This window comes from Salvelinus namaycush, chromosome 36 (genome assembly GCF_016432855.1).
Source record: "Salvelinus namaycush isolate Seneca chromosome 36, SaNama_1.0, whole genome shotgun sequence".
Taxonomy (NCBI): domain Eukaryota; kingdom Metazoa; phylum Chordata; class Actinopteri; order Salmoniformes; family Salmonidae; genus Salvelinus; species Salvelinus namaycush.
Genome location: NC_052342.1, coordinates 20020301 through 20045987, shown reverse-complemented (window position 1 = coordinate 20045987; position 25687 = coordinate 20020301). Strand labels below are relative to the sequence as shown.

General features: G+C 42.3%; 2 protein-coding genes across 3 annotated transcripts; both read right to left on the bottom strand.

Moving 5' to 3' along the window:
* Positions 1–240: 240 nt before the first annotated feature.
* LOC120030320 (AP-1 complex subunit sigma-1A-like) lies at positions 241–13901 on the bottom strand. Of its 2 annotated transcripts, XM_038975683.1 has the most exons (6): positions 13725–13901; positions 13027–13063; positions 7092–7270; positions 5059–5167; positions 2999–3136; positions 241–2583 (listed from the first exon to the last, which is right to left on the bottom strand). In XM_038975683.1, the coding sequence occupies exons 3-6, from the start codon at positions 7268–7270 to the stop codon at positions 2536–2538; spliced, it is 474 nt and encodes a 157-aa protein (XP_038831611.1). In that variant the 5' UTR covers positions 13027–13063; positions 13725–13901; the 3' UTR covers positions 241–2535. The 2 variants fall into 2 exon arrangements, with proteins under 2 accessions (XP_038831611.1, XP_038831610.1); XM_038975682.1 differs by lacking the exon at positions 13027–13063.
* Positions 13902–16554: 2653 nt separating this feature from the next.
* LOC120030394 (plasminogen activator inhibitor 1-like) lies at positions 16555–22348 on the bottom strand. The gene is made up of 8 exons (XM_038975782.1): positions 22224–22348; positions 19955–20193; positions 19386–19610; positions 18950–19144; positions 18345–18644; positions 18011–18097; positions 17466–17549; positions 16555–17029 (listed from the first exon to the last, which is right to left on the bottom strand). The coding sequence occupies exons 2-8, from the start codon at positions 20190–20192 to the stop codon at positions 16983–16985; spliced, it is 1176 nt and encodes a 391-aa protein (XP_038831710.1). The 5' UTR covers position 20193; positions 22224–22348; the 3' UTR covers positions 16555–16982.
* Between the last annotated feature and the right edge of the window lie 3339 nt (positions 22349–25687).

Genomic DNA, 25687 nt, shown 5'->3' with positions numbered 1-25687 from the left:
AACTGGTAGCTGTGCATTAAAGTCTATAGACTGGCACTTCCTATTGGAATCCATTTCTTTAAACATGCATGGGCATTCTGTAGTTAACACAAAATGCTTTAACAAAACGACTACCAGCTACAGTTACATTTTAGTCATTTAAAATAAGGACAGACGCTCTTATACAGACCGACTTACTGTCAGTACATTCAACTAAGGTAGGTAAAAGTTTTAAACAATTCAGAAGGCAAAAATACACAATACTTTTAAAATGTGATTTTATTGTCATTATAAAATTACATTCCCACATGATTCCCCGTCTGCAACCCATTGTAAATCGTCATTGCAAATAAGAATTTGTTCTTAAGTGACTTGCCTAGTTAAATAAATAAATTTAGGGAAGAGGGTGCCATGACTGGACCTTAGTTCAGTAGTTATTTATCAGACCTCCCACCCCTAATGCTGGATTACAAAATGAATAAAACACCACACAGAGTCCCTGAAAAACCTCAACACTACTCAAAATAGCTTCCAACTTCAGGTGTAGTTCCAATAATCCACACTAGACCACTAAGAAGCTCTGTCCCATTGCTCAGATCCCTTTGAACAGAACACTATATAGGGCAGATGCGATGGAGGATTGAGAAGAAGATGGAGTATGACTTCATCTAATAATTCCTCACCATGAACGCTGCAGACCAGAAGCACTGGTGCTCTCCCCTAGAAGCCTTGTGTTACTCCAGACACAAAGAGGATTGGGTAGGTAGGTAATATATTGGGCATGAATTCTAAGTTGTATGCCAGTGTGGATATTGGAACATAGCCTATGTATTGATACTACTTGGAGTAAAGCAACGTATTTGGGAATGCACACTAGCAAGTAGTATGTTGGTATGAACATTGGAACGTACCTTGTTAAAAGCAAAGGGCTAAAGTCTGGTTATAAGAACACATGTTTATAGTCTGAAGCCAAACTCTACTAGTTGCAGTTTCTTCCCTCGTTGCAGACAAACACATGATGACTCTTTGGAAAGTAGGTATTCCATAGGTGTAAATTGGGGAGAAATTATCTGCCATGTGGTATAGTACTGCATTTAGTGTGTATATATATAGGAATGGTAGCTAGGTCCATTTTTTTGTTGTATTTCTCCCAAAAAAGTCACATGCATCTAAAAGTAGTTCACTTTTTTATGCATTGCAGCTCAAAAACAACCTGAAACTATTTTTTGCCCTGGGTTCAACTAAGTTGAATCATCATCATCACCTACCATCACGTTGAGCCCTTTAAACACGTTCATGTTAGCACATCCACACAAGGACTAAAACGGCACAAACTTCTCCATAGGTTACTTGCTCAACACAAGAAAGCCTGGGCGAGAGAGGAGAGAGATGGAGAGATGGTCTGAAACAGTTCCGGAATAGAACACAGAACTAGAATTCTAAAGGAACTCTGGATGGAACTGGAATTTTGGGAAGAATCATTTTTCAGATTTGTTTCCCTTCCTCTTTATATGAATGTCAAGGTTACTTCTTTTTGTTCCCTGACAAGATCCTACTATAGGTTCAACAAAGCTCACCAACGCAGACAATGAATGTGTTCCCTTAAAAACAGCAAACGTATTATATTACTATTATTAATAATAATCTCATAACATGTGGTCCATATACAAAACATTTTAAAACAGCCATTTATTTAAAACCAAATTCATGTCCCCCAAATGGCACCCTATTCCCTATGTAGTGCCCTACTTTTTACCAGAGCCCATGTGCACTATATATAGGGAATAGGTTGCCATTTGGCGATGCAACCCTAATCTGATCAAACGTAATCTGTTCAGTGATGTTTTGATGTTTAATTGCATCCCCAGCTATAAAAAGGCTTGAGATGTGTTCTGACCTGCCTCTTTTGAGGGAAATGTCAAAGGTCAAATCAGACCTGGGTTCTAAAACTATTTCAAATACTTAAAGCCGAGCTTGATTAGCACAATGGAACCAATAGAATGGTCTCCAGGCAGGCCAAAGCAAACGCTGGAAGTACTTGAAGGATTTTCAGATACTATTTGAACCTACATCTGGGTTACATAACAGTAGTAATAGATAAATCTTCCAGCCAAAATTGGAATGATTTTCACAGAGCTAATATACATAGGGCGTGGATCATTACGGTTGCAATATTCCGGTAACTTCCCAAAAATTCCCAGGTTATCCAAAAATAGTTGTAAAATCCCAGGAATCAGACAGGATTTAACAGGTAATCCAGAATCCACCATTAAGGATTTCTGGAAAACTTGAGAATTTTGGGAAAGTTAGTTTTACAACCTTAAACCATCATGATAATATACAATTAATGTCAGCAATGCTTTGAATTCAGTAGTACCAGAACGTCAACGGTGTGAATCTCATCGGACCCCCCCGGCTTAACCCAAACCCCTCCATTTACCCCCTCCCCATACACACCCACATCACAAACCCCCTTTCCTCCCCCCTACACCTGGAACCCAAAGAGTCTTTGTCTGTAGCCTGATAAAGTGCTGTGAGCAGAGTACCCTGTTGTCACTATGCCAGACCCATCTCCTCTAGAACACTCCTGGGAGATTCATCCTCCTGTAGGGAGAGATAGAGAGAAGGGGAACAGCATAGAATGACATATTACAAGTCTAGAATGTACATTATCACATTCTAGCATTATGAGGGTCTATGAACTCATACTGTTGAATTACAAGAGGGGATCTCTGTGGGGAACAGATGCTCTGACAGGATAATGATTACCACCACCGTACAACACAAAAAAACATACATCATTCATTCTAAGGTAGAGTCCTAGCAAGTATGGTAGGGAGAACTCCAAAATACACCGATTGAGGTCGAGGGAGACCCAAACGTTGGTTAAAAACAGCCATTCAATAGTTTGAAGTATCAATTACACTGGTTAGCTGGAGTTTCACATTATTTTTAATAAGAGATCACTTCTACCTCCTGTGGTGTGTGTGTGTGTGTGTGTGTCGGTGTGTGTGTGTACCTCCTGCAGTAGGTCGGCCTGTTCGATGGCCTTGAGTACACTCTTCTTGGACGTGTCCTGGATCTCTCCCCCGATCAGAAACTCATCCAGTATAAAGTAGGCCTTCTCAAAGTTAAAGATGATGTCCAGCTCACAAACCTGCCGGGGCGAACGCACACACGCAGGGAGGAATCAGAATCACCTTTATTGACCAAGTACATTTACCTAAAAACACAGAATTTGAAGGAGAGAGGGGAGAGAGGAGAGGGTTTAAGAGAGGGATGGTAACCACAGTCCATTCAGAAAGTTCAGACCCCTTCACTTTTTCCCACATTTGTTACATTACAGCCTTATTCTAAAATTGAATAAATAAAAATCCTCAGCAATCTACACACAATACCCCATAATGATAAAGCAAAAACAGATATAGAAATGTGTGCAAATTTATTACAAATAAAAAACAGAAATACCTTATTTACATACGTATTCAGACCCTTTGCTATGAGACTCAAAATTTAGCTCAGGTGCATCCCGTTTCCATTGATCATCCTTGAGATGTTTCTACAACTTGATTGGAGTCCACCTGTGGTACATTCAATTGATTGGACATGATTTGGAAAGGCATACACCTGTCTATATAAAAGTCCCACAGTTGACAGTGCATGTCAGAGCAAAAACCAAGCCATGAGGTTGAAGGAATTGTCCGTAGAGCTCCGAGACAGGATTGTGTCGAGGAACAGATCTGGGGAAGGGTACCAAAACATGTCTGCAGCATTGAAGGTCCCCAAGATCACAGTGGCCTCCATCATTCTTAAATGGAAGAAGTTTGGAACCACCAAGACTCTTCCAAGAGCTGGCCACTCGGCCAAACTGAGCAATCGGGGGAGAAGGGCCTTGGTCAGGGAGGTCACTCTGACAGAGCTCTAGAGTTCCTCTGTGGAAATGGGAGAACCTTCCAGAAGGACAACCATCTCTGCAGCACTCCACCAATCAGGTCTTTATGGTAGAGTGGCCAGAGAAGCCAATCGACAGTAAAAGGCAGATGACAACCACACTTGGAGTTTGTCAAAAGGCACCTAAAGGACTCTGACCATAAAAAACAAGATTCTCAGGTCTGATGAAACCAAGATTGAACTTTTTGGCATGAATGTCAAGCTTCACATCTGGAGGAAACCTGGCACCATCCCTACAGTGAAGCATGGTGGTGGCAGCATCATGTGGGGATGTTTTTCAGCAGAAGGTACTGGGAGACTAGTCAGGATCGAAGCAAAGAAACGGAGCAAAGTACAGAGTTCCTTGATAAAAACCTGCTCCAGAGCGCTCAGGAACTCAGACTGAGGTGAAGATTCACCTTCAAACAGGACAACGACCCTAAGCACACAGCCAAGACAGGGCCGGAGTGGCATCAGGACAAGTCTCTGATTGTCCTTGAGTGGCCCTACCAGAGCCCGGACTTGAACTCGATCGAACATCTCTGGACAGACCTGAAAATAGCTGTGCAGCGATGCTCCCCATCCAACCTGGAAGAGCTTGAGTGGATCTGCAGAGAAGAATGGGAGAAACTCCCCAAATACAGGTGTGCCAAACTTGTAGTGTCATACGCAAGAAGACTCAAGTACGTAATCACTGCAAAAGGCGCTTCAACAAAGTACTGAGTAAAGGGTCTGGATCCTTATGTAAATGTGATATTTCCATTTTTTATTTGGAATAAATTGCAAAATTTTGGAAAAAACAGTTTTGATTTATCATTATGGGCTATTATTTGTAGATTGAGGGGGAGGGGCACAGAGCCAAGGAGAAGGGCACAGAGCCAGGAGAGGGGCACAGAGCCAGGAGAGACATTTGGCCACAGGAGTGAAGAAAAAAAAGCGAGAGGGTTGGCTACAGGAGAGGGGGATGAGAGAAAGAGTTGGCAATAGAACAAAAGATGGTGAAGGAGAGTGAGGGATGAGAAAGAAAGAGAGAAGAAGAAAGAATAGGAAAATAGAGTGATAAAAATATAGAGTAGGAGTGAGAGAGCAAAAGAGAGAGGGTGGAGAAACAGCGTGAGGGATGAGAGAAAGAGAGCTGGAGTGACTCACACTGCCGAAGTACTTATCCAGCAGCTCTACGAAGCGGTGGATGACCTCCAGAGTAATGAGCTCGTTGTCCTGCTCTTCCACCGCACAGCAGAAATACAGACTGGCATACCTAACACACACACCTGTTGTGTTATTCAAGTTCAACACACCCACACTTTTATCATTGAGGTGTTCCACAGGAGGGAATAACCAGGGAATCTAGAACCCTCCAACTCAGTACTTCTGGAAAACCTGGGAATTCAGGGAAAGTTAACAAGAATTTTGCAACCCTAGGTTCAGCTGAGAATAAAAGGTCCTGGGGGAATCTCTGGAGCGCCAGTCCAGTCCGTAACCCAGGAAAACTAAGAACTACTGAAAGAAAATCTTGATATGCTGCTGTTAACAATGCCAATCTATGCAGTGTAGCAGCTAAATCCTCACTCTTTCTACCAAAGCAGTGGCGGGTGGCTCTTTGTTATTGTTTGAATGCAGATTGCCTCTTTAATGACTCAAGTCTATGCAGTGTAGTCAGACAATTCAAGGGGTGTGATATTCAAAATGGCATGTGCCAGTCTTATACACCATAGTGTGTGCATCTGTGTGTTAGAGCATTAGAGAAGTCCGTAGGCTCTTTGGCTCCCTCCCCTGGCCAGAAACAGGCACTGCATGACACTGCTGCGCAAATGATTAGACGCTTCTACAGAATCACTAAGCGTCAAAGCCTCACACACCAAGGATACTGACGGCAGAGAGATACTTAGTACATCTGTCCAGTGTCGGCAGTAAATGTTTTGTTGTTCACTCAAATCATCTGCCGTCTGCCTAGATAGCTTAAGAAAGCAACGCTATGTTTGGCTTGTGCCCACTTCTAAATATGTAGTTAGCTAATGTTGGCTAACTAGCAAGCTGCGCTAATGTTGATAGCTAGCTAAAATGTGTAGTAAGTCCTTGTTGTGGCCATCTGGCTAGTATCAACATTATCATTAAATCAAAGGATTTGTTCTTGCAAGTTCACATTATCAAACCTAACAAAAAAATGATTTGTGCGCAAAACTCCTTAGCTAAATGTAAAAGACGTAAAGACTTGCTTTCGAAAAATAAATTATAGTATGCTGCTTAATTGTTTAAGTTAGTCCGGGCTCTCCAATTGGCTCAGTTAAATTGTCGGCCACTGACAGGCACGTTCTTTGTTCTAGTAAAAGAAGGAACGGCCTTCTACTGTGATAAGTACCCATCGACCCGTCAGGTCTCGGTGTGTCTAACCTCTAAGCTACTGTGGGATCCTATGGGCAGCTTTAACCCAGAGTGTTGTGTGTGGATGCCTTCTGCATGAGTGGTGGAATGAGTGTTATAACAGAATCACTGAGCATCCGCTGTATTGGAGCACACTGTACAATCTAAAACGCTGTCTGCTGTGAGACATCAGTGTTGGGAGAAAACAATACACATGCCTGAAAGACAGCCTGGAGCCTGGGCGATTCACTGTGCTCACACACACAGTAATATCACGAGGTGACATTCTGTCTCTTAAAATACACCCCCCCGGAACCACGTTTGAAGGGCAATTATTAACGTCCCCCCTGGAAACACATTTGAATGGCAATTATTACCAGTAAAGTGGGGCCAGATGTTTTGATGGGGAGAATGATTAGAACATAACACCAAACACTGAGTCACTGGTTGACTCATCATTCCAACCATGACAACTCATTTTCAGAGAGAGTTGGCATTTCAGAAACTCATTCCACAATTAACACTTTCCAGAGGCCCCCTAGAGAGTGTGAGTGAGTACGCACAATTTCAGATACTAATGCACGTATAGCTCACAGATAGCAGCCCATGGAGCACATGCTCAAGTGTGTGTGAACAGCGCATAGCGCCTACCTGCTGTTCCACACAACCATGAAGACGTAGGCATTACAACAAACAGCCTGTCCTTTTAGGGAAGTGTAGGATGTAGTACTGTACATGTAGGAGGTGATTATATCATGAATATTGTGAATGTATATCTACTGTGCATGTTGAAACAGAGCGAGAGAGAAATATTCCAGTACCTCTTGTAGACAATCTTGAGGTCCCTCCACTCCAGGAAGCTGCTCATCTTGGGTTTGCGGGCCAGGACCACCTGCATCAGTTCCCTGACCATCTTCTTCTTGTCCCTCTCGGCCGTGGCCGTGTACCACTTCTGGAGACGCAGCTTCCCCTGCCGACTGAACAGCAGCATGAAACGCATCTATACAGGGGGAGGAGATAGCAAGACATTGAAATATATTGGTTGTCCAAGACTAGGTTTAATCTGTGTCTGGGAACCCAGGGAGCGTGGAGGAGGAAGCAGGAGGTATGATAGACAGAGTTACCAGAAGGGAGATCTAGACATAATAAAGATAAATATTCAGTTGTTGGATGAATACTGGACACACACCACACACAGTGAGTCTGATACATTAACAGCCTGCACTGGGATGATGGTAGAGCGCAGTGGGAGGGAGAGAGAGAGGAAGAGATGAGGTAGAGAGAGGAAGACAGATTAGAGGAAAACCGATGGAGGAAGAAAGACAGAGCCCTTAACTCATGACTCTCAAGTGCATTATTTTTTTTTAAACATTTTCACAGGAGTCTACTGCAGGTATTTCTAAACTGGAGTAATGTGATTCAGTTAAAAAAAATAATGCATTTATTTATTTTTCCCCTTCCCATTTTCAAACAGTACATTTATATTTTCCAATGGGTCTATAGATTTGGGTGAGGTCCCCCCCCCCCCTCACCTGAGTAGCCTCGTTTCACTGCCAAAAATTCAATTAAACCATCTAGTGTTCAGCGAAATAAAAACAATGTCAAATACAGGTAGCCTAGTCAATTAACATCCAATCACATTAACAGTTACTCTCTCGCTGGAAACCTTCACTCTTGCGTAGACATTTAGAAACATGACAATTTGAAAAATAAACCACGGGATTTTGAGCGAGAATAAAGATGACTTTCGAGTAGCAAGACATGCATAAAAGCAACACATACCATTAATAAGAAGTGGCTAGAAGCATCTTATATGGTGAGCTACCGAGTGGCTAGGACAGGCAAGCCCCATACTATTGTGGAGGACTTAATTCTTCCTGCTGCCACGGATATGGCTGGGACAATGCTGGGGGTGGCTTCATCAAACACTGTTTCACGACGCATCAGCGACATGGCAGGAGATGTTTTGACACAATTACTGCTTTGCATACAAGCCAGTGAATATATGCGTTACAGCTGGATGAGTCAACAGACGTGGCGGCCCTGGCACAGCTCATGGTATATGTCCGTTACGTTCATGGGGGGGTCAATTAAGGAAGACATCTTCTTCTGCAAACCAGGACAACAGGAGAGGATATTTTTAAAGTACTGGACAGCTTTGTGACATCAAATGGACATGTGGTCAAGATGTGTTGGTATCTGTACTGATGGCACAAAAGCCATGACAGGGAGACATAGTGGAGTGGTAACACGCGTGCAAGCAGTTGCTCCCGACGCTACTTGGGTACACTGCAGCATCCACCGAGAGGCTCTTGCTGCCAAGGGAATGCCTGACAGCTTGAAAGATGTTTTGGACACTACAGTGAAAATGGTTAACTTTGTTAAAGCATGGCCCCTGAACGCATGTATTTTCTGCATTATGCAATGATATGGGCAGTGACCATGTAACGCTTTTACAAGATACAGAAGTGCACTTGTTATCAAGGGGAAAAGTATTGATGTTTTTTTGAATTGCGAGACAAGCTTAAAGTTCTCTTTACTGACCATAATTTTCACTTGTCTGACCGCTTGGATGATGACAAGTTTCCTCACACGACTGGCCTATCTGGGTAATATTTTTTCCTCACCTGAATGATCTGAATCTAGGATTACAGGGACTCTCCGCAACTACATTCAATGTACGGGGGAAAAAATGATGAAGTTGGAGCTCTTTTCTGTCCGCATTAACAAGGACAACACACAGGTCTTTCCATCATTGTATGATTTTTGGTGTGCAACTGAACTCAAGCTTACAGACAATGTCAAAAGTGATATCGCAAAGCACCTGAGTGAACTGGGTGCGCAATTACGCAGGTACTTTCCCGAAACGGACGACACAAACAACTGGATTCGTTATCCCTTTCATGCCCTGCCTCCAGTCCATTTACCGATATCTGAACAAAAGAACCTCATCGAAATTGCAACAAGCGGTTTGGTGAAAATGTCATTTAAATCAGAAGCCACTGCCAGATTTCTGGATTGGGCTACGCTCAGAGTTTCTTGCATTGGCAAATAGCACTGTTAAGACACTGATGCCCTTTGCAATCACGTACCTACAGTTGAAGTTGGAAGTTTACATACACTTAGGTTGGAGTCATTCAAATTGTTTTTCAACCACTCCACAAATATCTTGTTAACAAACTATAGTTTGGCAAGTCGGTTAGGACATCTACTTTGTGCATGACAAGTAATTTTTCCAACAACTGTTTACAGACAGCTGTTTTCCAACAACTGTTTATTTCACTATCACAATTTCAGTGGGTCAGAAGTTTACATACACTAAGTTGACTGTGCATTTAAACAGCTTGGAAAATTCCAGAAAATTATGTCATGGCTTCAGAAGCTTCTGATAAATGATGTCAATTAGCCTGAGTCAATTGGAGGTGTACCTGTGGATGTATTTCAAGGCCTACCTTCAAACTCAGTGCATCTTTGCTTGACATCATGAGAAAGTCAAAAAAAATCAGCCAAGACCTCAGAAAAAAAAATGTAGACCTCCACAAGTCTGGTTCATACTTTGGGAGCAATTTCCAAATGCCTGAAGGTACCACGTTCATCTGTACAAACAATAGTACGCAAGTATAAACATCATGGGACCACGCAGCCATCATACCGCTCAGGAAGGAGACGCGTTCGGTCTCCTAGAGATGAACGTACTTGATGCGAAAAGTGCAAATCAATCCCAGAACAGCAGCAAAGGACCTTGTGAAGATGCTGGAAGAAACAGGTACAAAAGTATCTATATCCACAGTAAAACAAGTCCTATATCAACATAACCTGAAAAGCCGCTCAGCAAGGAAGAAGCCACTGCTCCAAAACCGCCATAAAAAAGCCAGACTACGGTTTGCAACTGCACATGGGGACAAAGATCGTACTTTTTGGAGAAATGTCCTCTGGTCTGATGAAACAAAAATAGAACTGTTTGGCCATAATGACCATTGTTATGTTTGGAGGAAAAAGGGGGATGCTTGCAAGCCGAAGAACACCATCCCAACCGTGAAGCACAGGGGTGGCAGCATCATGTTGTGGGGGTGCTTTGCTGCAGGAGGGACTGGTGTACTTCACAAAATAGATGGCATCATGAGGGAGGACAATTATGTGGATATATTGAAGCAACATCTCAAGACATCAGTCAGGTAGTTAAAGCTTGGTCGCAAATGGGTCTTCCCGAATGGACAACGACCCCAAGCATACTTCCAAAGTTGTGACAAAATGGCTTAAGGACAACAAACTCAAGGTATTGGAGTGTCCATCACAAAGCCCTGACCTCAATCCTATAGAAATGTGTGGGCAGAACTGAAAAAGTGTGTGCAAGCAAGGAGGCCTACAAACCTGACTCAGTTACGCCAGCTCTGTCAGGAGGATTGGGCCAATATTCACCCAACTTATTGTGGGAAGCTTGTGGAAGGCTACCCGATACGTTTGACCCAAGTTAGACAATTTAAAGGCAATGCTCCCAAATACTAATGGAGTGTATGTAAATTTCTGACCCACTGGGAATGTGATGAAAGAAATAAAAGCTGAAATAAATCACTCTACTATTATTCTGGCATTTCACATTCTTAAAATAAAGTAGTGATCCTAACTGACCTAAGACAGGGAATTTGTATTAGGATTAAATGTCAGGAATTGTGAAAAACTGAGTTTAAATGCATTTTGCTAAGGTGTATGTAAACTTCAACTGTATGTGAGAGTGGATTCTCAGCCCTCACTAGCATGAAAACTAAATACAGGCAAAGACTGTGTGTGGAAAATGATTTAAGACAGACTCTCTCCAATACAACCCAACATTTCAGAGTTATGTGCATCCTTTCAAGCACACCCTTCTCATTAAGCTGTGGTGAGTTACTCACCATTTTTGACGAACAAATAAGGTTTTATATGTAAGATGGCTAAATAAAGAGCAAAATTATTGATTATTATTATTTGTGCCCTGGTCCTATAAGAGCTCTTTGTCACTTCCCACGAGCCGGGTTGTGATAAAAACTCACACTCATTCTTATGTTTAATAAAATGTATCGATTAGTGTGTGTGGCAGGCTTACAATGATGGCAAAAAAACAACATTTGAGAGTGCGCTGACCCTGGTGCTAGAGGGGGTACGCAGCTGGAGGTTGAATGTTTGAAGGGGTACGGGACTATAAAAAGGTTGGGAACCACTGGTCTACTGTATGCCCACAGTGTTAATATTGAGGAACAACAACTGTCCAGTAGCAGAGATTGCTATAGAACACTGGAACTCCCTGGCACCATGTGGTCTGGTGGAGCGTCAATCTCCTAGATACTAATGTAGCACAAACATTAACCCCGGTAGCATACGGCCCAACTCACACCAACCATTCTCATTAACTCTGGCCCGGATCTCATTCTCAACTCTGTAATACAGCCTGCCTACAACATCATCATATGTGAAAGTCACCTTCTAAAATTACTCCATAAACATATGTGTGTAGTGCGTACTGCCTGCATGTGTGTGTGTGAGAGAAAAAGAGAGAAAACAAGAAAGAACAGTGAAGATGTGAGAACTAAACAGTGTGTGTCCTCAGAGACACTACAGAGAGCGAGCGAGGCATGTGATGCGGTAGAAGCGGCCATGTTGTGTACAAGAATAGAATTCTCTTTGGGAGTATTCTTAGTCTCATCTGTGTCAGATCCTAAAATATGATGTGATTTAGCAGCAGCAGTCATAAGACTTCGTCAATGGACCCACAGTATTGTAGCCTGGGCCCAGATCTCATATGGTCATTGTCGCATTTGGCATGACAATGACCATATGAGTTGGCAAGACAGCGCAAACAGATCGGGAACCAGGCTAACATTATTCAATTTAGCCAACAGAATTGACAGAGCTCTTCTGTGTACAATATGTCCATGTAAAACACAATTAGAACTCAGAGACCCATTACTCTTCAAGAAGCAATGACCAGACAACAATAAATATTAGTTTGTTTAGTAATCAAATATTATTAACAGCAACTGTAGAGATCATTAAAAGTTAGACTGAGGCTAAAGCAAACACAATATTAGATTGAAAGCTATACAGAGAACATCAGTAGTTAGTATCATCTCCTCTGGAACTATTCCGCAGGTCGTTGCTGTAAATGAGAACGTGTTCTCAGTCAACTTACCTGGTAATATAAGGGTTAAATTAAAAAATTAAAAAAGTAGCCTGAGTGCCAGTCTGTCTGTGCCATCATGGCAACTCCTTGTCACTTAGTGCCAAACAAGGAGTTGCCATGATGGCACAAACAGACTGGCACTACGGCTAGTTAGTTACTACGAAAAACACAGAAGCAAAGCTGAGCTACACATGATGTTAGGGACCATAGGTTAAATACACAGAACTAGACGAACCTTACAAACTAGAGCTGGGCGATAGACAAAAATCCACTATAAATGAATTATCACGATAATTTGAACATTAAGTTTATCACAATGTGTAAGTCTTTTTTTATATTAACCATTAAAACTTACTGTTCTAGCTATCAATTGTCCCATTAAAAATAACCCATATTAGCAAACTTATTTCATTTCAAACTTCACATTTCTGTAGTAGAGCCCTATAGGTTATTTATCATAACGATATTAGCAAAATGTTAAAGATAAGTGTTCGGTTGGTATCGATCCTTGTTGGTTCATCGTCCCAGCTCTAGTACAAACTACTCACACCAATCAATAATACAGACTACTTGGGCTATGCTAGTTCCACTTTACTTACAGTCAAACCCGCTCAGTGCTTTCTCTCTAGTATAAATCTGACAGAGAGAAGAGACACGGAAGGGGTGTTATGTCCTGTAGTAGGATACTGGTGACATGGAGACAGCATTTCCCATTTGTATTGGAGTGTACTGATGAAAGGAGTGTTTATCAAGTTGACAAAGGTGGACATGGTCTAACAGTCAATAGTTCATCATTCTGTCCACACTAGTACAATAAAGGTATCAGGGTAGCAATTCAATAGGTAACTAGTTAGCCTAACTGACTGACAAACAAGTCCGCAACAGAATAACTAATGTCTGAATAGTTAACTGCACATTTAAATCAACACACATTGTTCATTTCTATCATTGCAGATATATAGATAGATGTTTGTCTAATCACTATAGTATTTGGCTAAGCAAATATCAAAGGTTAGTTTGAAGCCTCGAAGCTAACTAATGAGCGTACATCTTGCTGGCGAAGTTAGAATTTATATTAGATACAATTCGAATGTACAGCCTGTCTATCAGCAAGCAAGTTACCTGTATTTTAGCATTAACCACTTTACATTGCTAACTAGGTAACACAGTACAACTGTCAGTTGGCCAACCGGCTTGGTTTACACTGCTTCCTGAAACCATACACTTTGCTAGCTAATGAGGTAGCAGGTTAGCTTTAGCTAGTCAACTATTTTTATGGCGAGCCGACAATACTTACCATTTTATCGGGTCCTCGACGCAAATATTAACTCGTGTCTTCCTAGATGAATTACTTGATTCGGTTTTAAACGCAGCAAGCGTCAACATTCCATCTCTGTTTTAGCAGAACACTACGGCTAACGCAAACAACCCATTCGGCCAGTCAACTAGCTCGTAGTAGGAAAGAATCCGGTGACAGACGTCAGCTCACTGAACATGCGCATTGCGCATTTTGAGGCAACCGTTTTGTAGCCAGGCCAACTCGCTAGAGTTTTTTATTTAAATTTATTGCAACAATAATAACAATATTACACATCTATACAGGGACATTCATGTGAATACAATGAAAAAAATAAATAAACAAACACCAGGCGAACCCCCCCATACACACACAAAAACAATTATACCCTTGTCAAACCAAAGGCCTTTGGCGGATTTCCTGATAATTTTAATAACTCTATTATTCAAAATCAATGTTTAATGGGGGGAAAAATTGTGCTTGAATAATCTTTTCCAGAAAAACATTTTTTACTGATGAAACTTAGACAATTTCACACGGAATTTTGGAGGGTCAAAATAACATTTCATTAGGATTTCAAGTCCACCAAGTTTATTAAACAGACTTTTAGGGATATGATACCACATAGATGCAGGATTAGACAAACATCCTTTTAACAATTAATTCTAAAAGCACCCACTAACGACTCAAAATCAATAGCCTGTAAACCTCCACCATCAGTCTTTCACTAATTGAGATTTCCGAATAGAATGCTTTTTATTCCTCCAAACAAATCTAAGTATAAAATAATTGACTTTTTCATGTTATTAGAATAAATAAATATGGACTGACTTGACTAAATGATTCTCGATAAACCATCAGTCTTGGACAAAAGAATATGACCCAAAATTGAGATATTGTCACATCTGCTCCTGCTACGCCCTCTGGTGTTCATCCGGTGTCTTCTTGCCCTGCAGTTACTCCCCCTGTACACATTGTCTCTTTCCCTCTCCCTCTCTGTGTGATTGTGTGGTTGGAGACAGGTGTGCTGGAGTCAGAGCAGATCCCTACCAGCTGCAACTTGTTCCATAATCAAGACCTCTACAAATACTCAGTCCTTCCACTTCCTCTCTGCCAGATTGTAATCTCTGCTCAGTCAGTTCATGATTCTAGCCATTTATGATTATTCAAGATCCTGTTACGCTGCCTGACACTGTTTATCCTCTCTGTCTCTGGCTCCTGTCTCCTGTTCCACATCTCACCACTCAACTACCTTGCTCTGGATTTTACTCACCACTACTACCTTGGATTCCCCGCAGGACCTGTTTACTCTGTTCTACTCAGCTAACTTCAACCTCAGTCTCCACATCTGATTTATCTGCAACTCATCTGAGCTTCCCTGGATCTGCACTCCATATCTTCCTGTGTAACAATAAATAATTTGGTTCATTCATCCCTGTTTCCTCATCTGAGTCTGCTCTTGGGTTCCCCTGTGTCGCTCCGCTTAACAGATAGGTTTTTGGTGATAACAATTCCAAAATATTGAACTTTCTTTTTAACAGGTATGGAGGCAATGTTGTCGGAGTCACAGAAGTGAATTGGCATGATCACATTTGTTAAGGTTGAGAGTCAACCCAGAGGCCATAGAAAATATCTTGATTCTGTCAATAGCCAAGGGAATAGTTGCCCTATCCTTTAGGAAAGGGCAGTATCATCTGCAAATTGACATATCTTTACCAAAAAAATGCAGATCCCTTTTGAATTCTCAGATTTGTTAAATATGGCTAGTAAATCTGTGGCTAAAATAAATAAGAGGGGAGATTGGACAACCCTGTCTAATTCCTCTAGCAACAGAGAAATGAGGGGATAGTAACTCATAGTTACTGAACTGCTAGTGTCATCCTTATCACTTTACAGAAATTCTCCCCGAACCCAAAAGTAGAGAGTTCTAAATAAAAAGTTGTGTTCTAAAGTGGCAAAAGTCTTAAAAAAACAATATATATGAAGCCATCTTCTATGAATTCACTGTAATCTAAAATATTTAAAACCAATCGTACACAGTTATGAATACTCCTTCCTTTAATGAAGGCTGATTGAGTTTCACTATATCATCAAGGCCTTGTTTCAGCTTATTGGCGAAGACATGGACTAGTAATTTAAAGTCATTTGCCAATAACTTGATTGGTCTCCAATTGTCCAGGTAAAGAGAGTCCTTTAGTTTGGGTATAATAACTATTATTCCCTGTCTCAACACGCTAGATCTAGGCCTATTTCAAACTATTGCGTTAGTAAAACTAACCGTAGACATAAAGTGCTTTCATTTGCGTTCATGAGTAGCCTATATTTTGTTATAAATCTGATTTGGTGTGCATGATGGGTATTCTTGGGAGGATCGGGGGCATGACATGTGGAGGGTGTCTCTCGCACGAGTTCAGTATGTTCGGGTGGTGTTGCCATGACAAGACGGTTGATGTGGTTTCCATGGAAATTGAGTTCTTACGAAATTATGGCCAAAAATGTGTTCATTCAGTCAGAAAGATAGAGAGATTTTTATAGATTTAAACACAAGTTAAATTGCCGGTTTTATCAGAGGCTCTACATATTGCAGGCAATATTACATTTAGGCCTGCTCTGTTGCCTAAATTTTGTGCAACCACAACATGCAGGCTGCACACATCTTATGTCACACTGTGGGGCCTATTTTATTGTATTCAGAATCTGAATTAAAACCTATATTTCTGGATCCAACTACTCCAATGAAATAATTGATTTTCTAAGTCACTGTTCATGTTATGGACACAAGAGGTTGACACTAATATGCAAACGTTTTAAATTGTAGGCGTCAACAGAGTAGTTTTTTTTTTAAGTTGTCATTTTAATAAATATATAAATACTTTAAAAATACAACGTGTTGGAACAAGCAGAGCAATACATAAAAATAAAATTCATACATCTTTTTTTCCCATTCAATCCTTTTCCCTTCATATCAATTTCATTTCCAACCATACCAATTGCTCACATTACAATTAAAAAAATATATCCCATCAGAACAAATAACAGATATATAAACTTTCACTTCTTATCAAAATATATGCATTTTCCCCTTTCAGGAAGGTGAATATGTATAATTAACTTGTAGTTAATGTCAAGGTCATAGATGTAACTATTCATGGTCGGTTTCAGTAGCAAGTTGACTGACAGGTATCCCTGCCAATGGAATGATAGGAGTGTCCATGGTCATTGTGATCTAGTCTGTGTTTCAAGGGATCCTATTGGTCACTAGTGTTGCTGGGGTTGATTGACTTGACCCATGAACAGAACAGCACCTGGGATGGGAAAACAAATATATTTTATATTAGAGAAAGAACAAGGTAGGAAGTATGTCAATGTGTCAGAGGGACAAAGATAATTCCAACAAGATCATGCAGTATATGAATTTACTCGAACGTGTATTCACTTGTATAAAGAGGGCACAGCTAGCTAGACTTATGGTGAGTGGAGACAGTGGATAACCAAGGCTAACATGTTGTTGTTTTTTACATAGATGGTGATGTAGCAACAGGAGGACGGTTGCACCTTAATGGGGGAGGACAGGCTCGTGGTAATGACTGGAGTGGAATCAGCGGAATGGTATCAGATACATCAAACATGTGGTTTGCATGGGTTTTATGCCATTCCATTTGCTCCATCGCAGCCATTATAATGAGCCATCTTCTCCTCAAAAGCCTCCACTGTGATGTAGGTATAATAGGGGAAACTCACCTGTGGACTTGTGATGTATGAGGAAGAGGAAAGGTCTATTCATTGTGATCTCCTCTACAGCCATACGAGAGAACAGGATGGCAGCTGGAAAGAGGCAAAGACAGGAGAGGAGACGATGCAGTCAAAACACAATTCAGATACTATCATCATCCTCAATGTATTGTCTTTACGTGCCCCTCTATGATAGGCACTGCAGTCAAAACACAACTCTCTATTATTTATTATTGTAAAGTCAGCATCAATTCCTTATGAATTACCATAGCATACATCCATATCACAGGAGGCTGCTGAGGGGAGGACGGCTCATAATCATGGCTGGAATGGACTGAATGGAATGGCATCGGATACCATTGTTGGATACCATTCCATCCATTCTGTTCCAGCCATTACTATGAGCCTGTCCTCCCCAATTAAGGTGCCACCGGCCGCCTGTGGTCCATATAATAAATACTGAATTGAGTCTGTCATCAACATGTGGTCCATGGATCCATATAATAAATACTGAATTGAGTCTGTCATCAACATGTAGTCCATGGATCCTTTACCTGTGGCAGCTGATCCTTTGGTTCCCTCCTCGTTCACCTCAATCTTGACTTTCTGTAGAACCTTGGACACACACAGAGGCTGCTCAGCTGAAAGAGAGGGAGAGAAAAGAGGGAGGGAGGTTATATTATTTTGTCTAAAAAGAATAAGAAAACATACAGTATATTTGTTGAACACTGATTATATAGAAGTGGAATGCTAGTGTGGATATTGGAACGGAGCCCATCCTTTTCCATGGGCCCTGAGCCGGGTCATAATATTGCACTGTGTGCCATTTCAGAATGCCATTTCAGACACCAAGCACTAACTGATGAATATTAATGGTAAGGTACTCACTGGTGATGCGTGTGAAGTCTGCCTTGGCCAGGTTGAACATATCCCCCAACCCCATCCTGATTAGAATAGACTTCAGATCCACCTCAGTGTCCAGGGTGAACCTAGGCAGGGCCAGTTGACGTTTAACGCTCCTCAGCTCCTGTCTCCACTGCTGCAGCCGTTGGGTGGTCAGCTCGCTACTGAGTGAGCTCACTGGCGTCTCGGGCTCGAAGGGGGAGACCAGCAGCATGCTCAGGGACTCGCCTTCGTAAGGAACCTCGATGACGTCGTAGTCCACGCCGTCGGGGGTCACGAACTCACCTGTAGAGGAGGAGAGGAGAGATGGAGGTTGGATTAGTTTCATTTTGATTGGTGGAGGTAGCAGTCATGATTGGTTTAAACGCTATAGCTGCTGGCTTGGGGCTGACTTGTATGAATGACTGTTGAAGAGTACATACCCTAAGAGTCTTAACTGTAAACTGATGTCAATGGGAGATGCGAGTTATGTGCACAGATCTCATGTCCTGTGAGTGAGGTCTTCTTAAAGTAACATGAGTGTTTACACACAAAAAGGCTTGATTAAAAGGGAAACTCTAAAGTGTTTACAGTGTCGACGTGCTACCCACCGTATTTGAAGCTGTGTGTGAGCCTCATCATGGGTACGGGCACGGAGCTGCCGTTGGCACAGTGGAATAGCCTCTCCTCCGTCATCTTGGGGTCAAAGGGGACCTTCCATAGCCCCTGGAAGTGAAGGGCGTTCAGCAGGACCATACGGGTCTCATCGGTCAGAGCACCGGAAGACAGGAATGAAGGGATGGTACCTGGACGGAAAGAGAAGAGAGAGGTATGGAGGTTTATTGAGACAGTGGGGTCAGTACTGACACAAATGTTTGATGTCATGGTAAAATTGACTAATAAAATATATTGCATTCTGTTCTGTTCTATTCCATTCTATTCTATTCTATTCCATTCCATTCTATCAACATTCTGATGAATACTAAACTATCCTCCACTTTGTGTCATCTGTGAAGGTGTACTGTATTCAGTACTACTGTATCTCACCTGCAGTGTGGTCAGAGACCCAGGCGTTGATGATGTCCAGGGCCTGGTCTGGCCTAGAGAAGTCCAGCTGGTGAGGGGAGGCCTGGAAGGCTTTCCCCAGCCCCCTCCTGAAGCCTTTCTCCAGAGTCATCTTTCTCTCCACCATGACGCCGCTGGCCAGCTCCACTCCCTCCTCACTGGAGATGTCCCGTTGGAGAAGACGCTGCTGACGCGCCATTCCTCTCTCTGGAGGAGGAGAGAAGGATTCATTGATTCATTGATTTTAATTTCTGGTTAAAGGTACAAAGAAGGCTGGAGAGAAAGAGGAGGAGGAGGTCGAGGAGAGGAGAGAATGAGAGAATGAATGAGTCACAATTGCATAGAGAGATGTTGAGATAGTGGGAATCAAATCTAATTTTATTAATCAGATGCTTCGTCAACTAACAGTGACATGCTGACTTTGTTCTGAATATGTCAGCCTACGGTTATGTCATCGTCAAGGCCTCATTGTGAAAGGTAAAGTCTACCATCTGTATTGCTTTGTAAATGTTCCCTTTGTTATCAGACACACAGCAGCCATCCTTCCTTGCCTTGTAGTGAGAAACCCAATTTGGCGTTCATGGTCTTCAGGGTGTTGCCCCCAGCTCCCAGCTGAGCCATGCCCAGAACGGTGGCCACGCCGTAGGGGGAGAAGGCCAGGTTAGACCCCTTGGAGTTCTGGGCCACCTGGGAGAAGACCCGCATCCCAAAGTCTGTCTGTTTCTCCTGGAGGTTAGAGATGGCGGCTCCGGACAGGCCGAGGAAGAACCACACGTACAGGCACAGCATCCTGGGGAGAGATGGAGGAGAAGGTTAGAGGACTCTAACAACATTATATACAGGTAAAGCATTCAAAGGAGAGAGGAAGGAGAGGAGAGAGCGATTAGTGAAATGATAGAGAGATCTAACAATATTGTGTAAAGGGAAATCAGGAGAGGAGAGGAGAGGAGAGGAGAGGAGAGGAGAGGAGAGGAGAGGAGAGGAGAGGAGAGGAGAGGAGAGGAGAGGAGAGGAGAGGAGAGGAGAGGAGAGGAGAGGAGAGGAGAGGAGAGGAGAGGAGAGGAGAATTAGTGAAATGATCGAAGGATCAAAGAAGAAAGATCAAATATGAAAATATCTGTCAGATGCTTCGCTGTACAAGTGTTACCCGAGGGGTTACGTATAAAAATGTTAATACCATATGTTTTCTTGAAACACCCAGGTCAGTTTTTGAGTCAGCATAAAATACCTTGCACACTTTCTGCTGGCTAGCTATTAGAATTTAGAAACCTTTTAAAAAGCATTACACAGCTTGTTTATAGCTAAATCTGATTGTAGTTGAGCTAATTTGTCATTCCACCAGACTTGTACAACCAGAGGTATGTTACAACACTTCTGGAGGAAGGATAGTAAATCAGAATAGTTCACATTCGGTCATAATCACTAGGCACAAACGGAAAGAAACGGACTGAAACAGGGAGGGACTATACCAGAACTTGTCCAATAAGAAATGTACATTTTACTGTTGGATTGCTATGGTGTGCACTAATTAATATGACCCTGGTTCTCAATGGAAAACAGACCTTGGCACAGAGACACAGTGAACCTGGCATTGGATTGCTGTGGGTACAGACAGACATGGGTGAGACAAAACAAGAGACAAGACACAGGTGCTAGCCTTGAACATGCGGGTGTGAGACAGACAGAGGGAGAGAGAGAGAGAGGGAGAGAGAGGGGGGGGAGAGAGAGAGTGAGAGAGAGAAGTGGGGGAGAGAGAGTGAGAGAGAGAGCGAAAGGGAGCGAGAGAGCGAGAGGGAGCGAGAGGGAGCGAGAGAGAAAGACGGAGAGAGAGAGAGAGAGACAGACAGAATGTGAGTGTGTGTGTGAGAGAGAAAGAGAGACAGACAGACAGAATGTGAGTGTGTGTGTGAGAGAGAAAGAGAGACAGACAGACAGAATGTGAGTGTGTGTGAGAAAGAGAGAAAGAGAGACAGACAGACAGAATGTGAGTGTGTGTGTGTGAGAGAGAGAGAAAGAGAGACAGACAGACAGACAGAATGTGAGTGTGTGTGAGAGAGAGAGTAAGAGAGACAGACAGACAGACAGACAGACAGAATGTGAGTGTGTGTGTGAGAGAGAGAAAGAGAGACAGACAGACAGAATGTGAGTGTGTGTGTGAGAGAGAGAAAGAGAGACAGACAGACAGAATGTGAGTGTGTGTGTGTGAGAGAGAGAAAGAGAGACAGAAGTGTGTTAGAAAGTATATAGGATGAAGTTGAGCTGCTGAGAGGGGGGGTGGTAAGCACCTCAACCCTAAGTAACCCTAACACTCTAACCAAACAAAGACCATGGCTTGTGCAGAACACAGTCAGTACAAGACGTGTTTCTTGCGGTTCCTACACTAGTGTTGCCTACTACTCCTCTACTCAGGCTCCCCCAGTTCAAACGTAATGGTCTGCAGGTTCTGTTTGTCCAACTTGACTCACCTCTCGTCCTGTCAAAAGCCCTTTCACTGTGTGGTGACTGACCTAGTGACTGGACAATAGCTGAGCCACGGGACTTCTACAGTCTACTGAAGTTCAGGGTTCAGATATTGACTCTTATACCATGGCATTGTTGAATACTCGTTTCTGATTGGCTTGAAGGGAAATAAAACTGTTACAACCTCTGAGATAGTTTATAGACACCCGCGGACAGACAGACGGTAAATATATACGTTTCCATTTAGTGATTTGTTACATAATAATAACAACAAATTACATTTCTAAGAAGTTTGCATGAGGGACATATTCCAAGATGTGATAAAAACCTGCTGTGAAGAATAGAATAATCCAAACTCACTTTGAAATTGAAGTTGAAGTGTTGAAAGATGAACTAGTTGAAGATGAGCTTGAGAGTTGCTTGAGAGTTGCTGTAATAGTAGTGGGTCAGTCTTTTCCCCGTGAGAAGAGAATCACCGGTTGAGTGTGAGTGTCTGAGTGAGAGGTCTACTGGTTTTATAGCGTAGTCGTAGCGACATGCTTCCCTCTAGGCCACTCCCTCTTCCCTCTAGGCCCCGCCCCTGTAGACACGCGCCGAGAGGAAGTTATTAGTGACTATGAGGTCATCATCCGTAACTGTCTGGACGGGTCTCACTCCTTAGTGAGGCTGTGGCACACACACATGTGCAAACCCACACACATACATGCACGCACTCGTACATAGACACACACTAGTGCGCACACACACTCTCTCACTCTGACACACACACACTCACTTATGTTCTTTGTCACTCTCCTTATATCTCACAGACACATTTTTCTCTTTGTTTCTTTTTGCACTCGGAGAAAGAGAGTGAAGGAGTACGTCCAGTCATGCTGTTTACTCAGGGGAGTTGGGAGCGCCCACTGTCTGGCAAGGGCTGCTGGGAAGAAAATAATCCCTACTCACCAACTGGCCGATGTCCAGGTCATGCTTACTAAACCAATTTAACCATATTTATCTTTAGAAATGCCCTCACTGAGAGCAATGAGGCTCACTATTCATGTTTAAGAGAAGTAAAGTGTGTACGCCTTAAAAGAGTGGTTTTATGAGAGGAAAGGAACTGACAGAGAGAGAGAGAGAGTTTTTATTGTTTATTTAATTTTTGTATATACCTTTCCACCAAGGAATCCCACTGAGAAATGTTCTGCTTGTTCCACCTTGTACTGTGTCTACTCATTCATCATCTCTCTCTCTCTCTCCCTCTCCCCCCCCTCTCTCTCCCTCTCTCTTTCCCTGACAACCACTCTTTCTCTCCCTTTCTCTCTCCCTTTCTCTCCCTCTCCCCCTGCCAACCCCTCTCTCTCTCCCACTTTCTCTCTCTGCCAACCCCTCTCTCTCTCCCACTTTCTCTCTCTGCCAACCCCTCTCTCTCTCTCTCTCCCTCTCTGTCTCTCAATTTAAGGGCTTTATTGGCATGGGAAACATATGTTAACATTGCCAAAGCAAGTGAAGTAGATAATTAACAAAAGTGAAATAAACAATAAAAATGAACAGTAAACATTACATTCACAAAAGTTCCCAAAGAATAAAGACATTCCAAATGTCATATTATGTGCAAATAGTTAAAGTACAAAAGGGAAAATAAATAAACATAAATATAGGTTGTCTTTACAATGGTGTTTGTTCTTCACTGGTTGCCCATTTCTTGAGGCAACAGGTCACAAATCTTGCTGCTGTGCTTGCACACTGTGGGATTTCACCAAATAGATACGGGAGTTTATCAAAATTGGGTTTGTTTTCAAATCCTTTGTGGATCTGTGTAATCTGAGGGAAATATATGTCTCTAATATGGTCATACATTTGGCAGGAGGTTAGGAAGTGCAGCTCAGTTTCCACCTCATTTTGTGGACAGTGTGCACATAGCCTGTCTTCTCTTGAGAGCCAGGTCTGCCTACGGAAACCTTTCTCAATAACAAGGCTATACTCTGTGAGTTTGTACTTAGTCAAAGCTTTCCTTAAGTTTGGGTCAGTCACAGTGGTCAGGTATTCCACCACTGTGTACTCTCTGTTTAGGGCCAAATAGCATTCTAGTTTGCTCTGTATTTTTGTTAATTCTTTCCAATGTGTCAAGTAATTATCTTTTTGTTTTCTCGTGATTTAGTTGGGTCTAATTGTGTTTCTCTCCTGGGGCTCTATGGGGTCTGTTTGTGTTTGTGAACAGAGCCCCAGGACCAGCGTGCTTTGGGGACTTTTCTACAGGTTCATCTCTCTGTAGGGGATGGCTTTGTTATGGAAGGTTTGGGAATCGCTTCCTTTTAGATGGTTGTAGAATTTAACGTCTCTTTTCTGGATTTTGATAATTAGCGGGTATCGGCCTAATTCTGCTCTGCATGCATTATTTGGTGTTTTAAGTTGTACACGCTGGATATTTTTGCAGAATTCTGCATGCGGAGTCTCAATTTGGTGTTTGTCCCATTTTGCAAATTCTTGGTTGGTGAGCGGACCCCAGACCTCACAACCATAAAGGGCAATGGGCTCTATGACTGATTCAAGTATTTTTAGCCAGATCCTAATTGCTATGTCAAATTTTATGTTCCTTTTGATGGCATAGAAGGCCCTTCTTGCCTTGTCTCTCTGCTCGTTCACATCTTTGTGGAAGTTACCTGTGGCGCTGATGTTTAGGCCGAGGTATGTATCGTTTTTTGTGTGCTCTAGGGCAATGGTGTCTAGATGGAGTTTGTATTTGTGGTCTTGGCAACACCATTATTTCTGTCTTACTGAGATTTACTGTCAGGGCCCAGGTCTGACAGAATCTGTGCAGAAGATTTAGGTGCTGTTGTAGGCCTTCCTTGGTTGGGGACAGAAGCACCAGATCATCAGCAAACAGTAGACATTTGACTCCAGATTCTAGTAGGGTGAGGCCGGGTGCTGCAGACTGTTCTAGTGCCCTCGCCAATTCGTTGATAAATGTTGAAGAGGGTGGGCCTTAAGCTGCATCCCTGTCTCACCCCATGGCCCTGTGGAAAGAAATGTATGTGTTTTTTGCCAATGTTAACCGCACATTTGTTATTTGTGTACATGGATTATATAATGTCATATGTTTTTCCCCCAACACCACTTTCCATCCATTTGTATAGCAGACCCTCATGCCAAATTGAGTCAAAAGCTTTTTTGAAATTAACAAAGCATGATTAGACTTTGACTTTGTTTTGGTTTGTTTGTCAATTAGGGTGTGCAGGGTGAATACGTGGTCTGTCATACTGTAATTTAGTAGAAAGCCAATGTGACATTTGCTCAGTACATTGTTTTCACTGAGGAAATGAACTAGTCTGCTGTTAATTATAATGCAGGTTGCTGTTGACGCATATCCCACGGTAGTTATTGGGATCAAATTTGTCTTCACTTTTGTGAATTGCTGTGATCAGTCCTTGGTTCCAAATATTGGGGCAGATGCCAGAGCTAAGGATGATGCTAAAGAGTTTAAGTATAGCCAATTGGAATTTGTGGTCTGTATAGTTGATCATTTCCTTGAGGATGAAGCGGCAGGTAGGTAGCGGTAGGTAGCTACCAGGGTGGCAGGTAGCCTAGTGGTTAGAGCATTGGACAAGTAACCGAAAGGTTGCAGGATTGAATCCCCAAGCTGACAAGGTAAAAAGCTGTTGTTCTACCCCTGAACAAAACACTGTTCCTAGGCCGTCATTGAAAATAGGATTTTGTTCTTAACTGACTTGCCTAGTTAAATAAAATAAATAGGATACCATCAACGCCACAGTCTTTTTTGGGTTGGAGGGTTTTTATTTTGTCCTGTAGTTTATTCAATGTAATTGGAGAATCCAGTGGGT

Coding starts and splice junctions, on each gene's coding strand:
- LOC120030320 (XM_038975682.1), bottom strand. Junction 3,137..5,058: donor TGGATAAGTACTTCGGCAGT/GTGAGTCACTCC, acceptor TCGCCCCGGCAG/GTTTGTGAGCTGGACATCAT. Junction 2,584..2,998: donor AGGCCGACCTACTGCAGGAG/GTACACACACAC, acceptor CTCTCCCTACAG/GAGGATGAATCTCCCAGGAG.
- LOC120030394 (XM_038975782.1), bottom strand. CDS start 20,192: ATGCTGTGCCTGTACGTGTGGTTCTTCCTCGGCCTGTCCGGAGCCGCC. Junction 19,611..19,954: donor ATTGGGTTTCTCACTACAAG/GCAAGGAAGGAT, acceptor CTCCTCCTCCAG/AGAGAGGAATGGCGCGTCAG. Junction 19,145..19,385: donor GGTCTCTGACCACACTGCAG/GTGAGATACAGT, acceptor CTTTCCGTCCAG/GTACCATCCCTTCATTCCTG.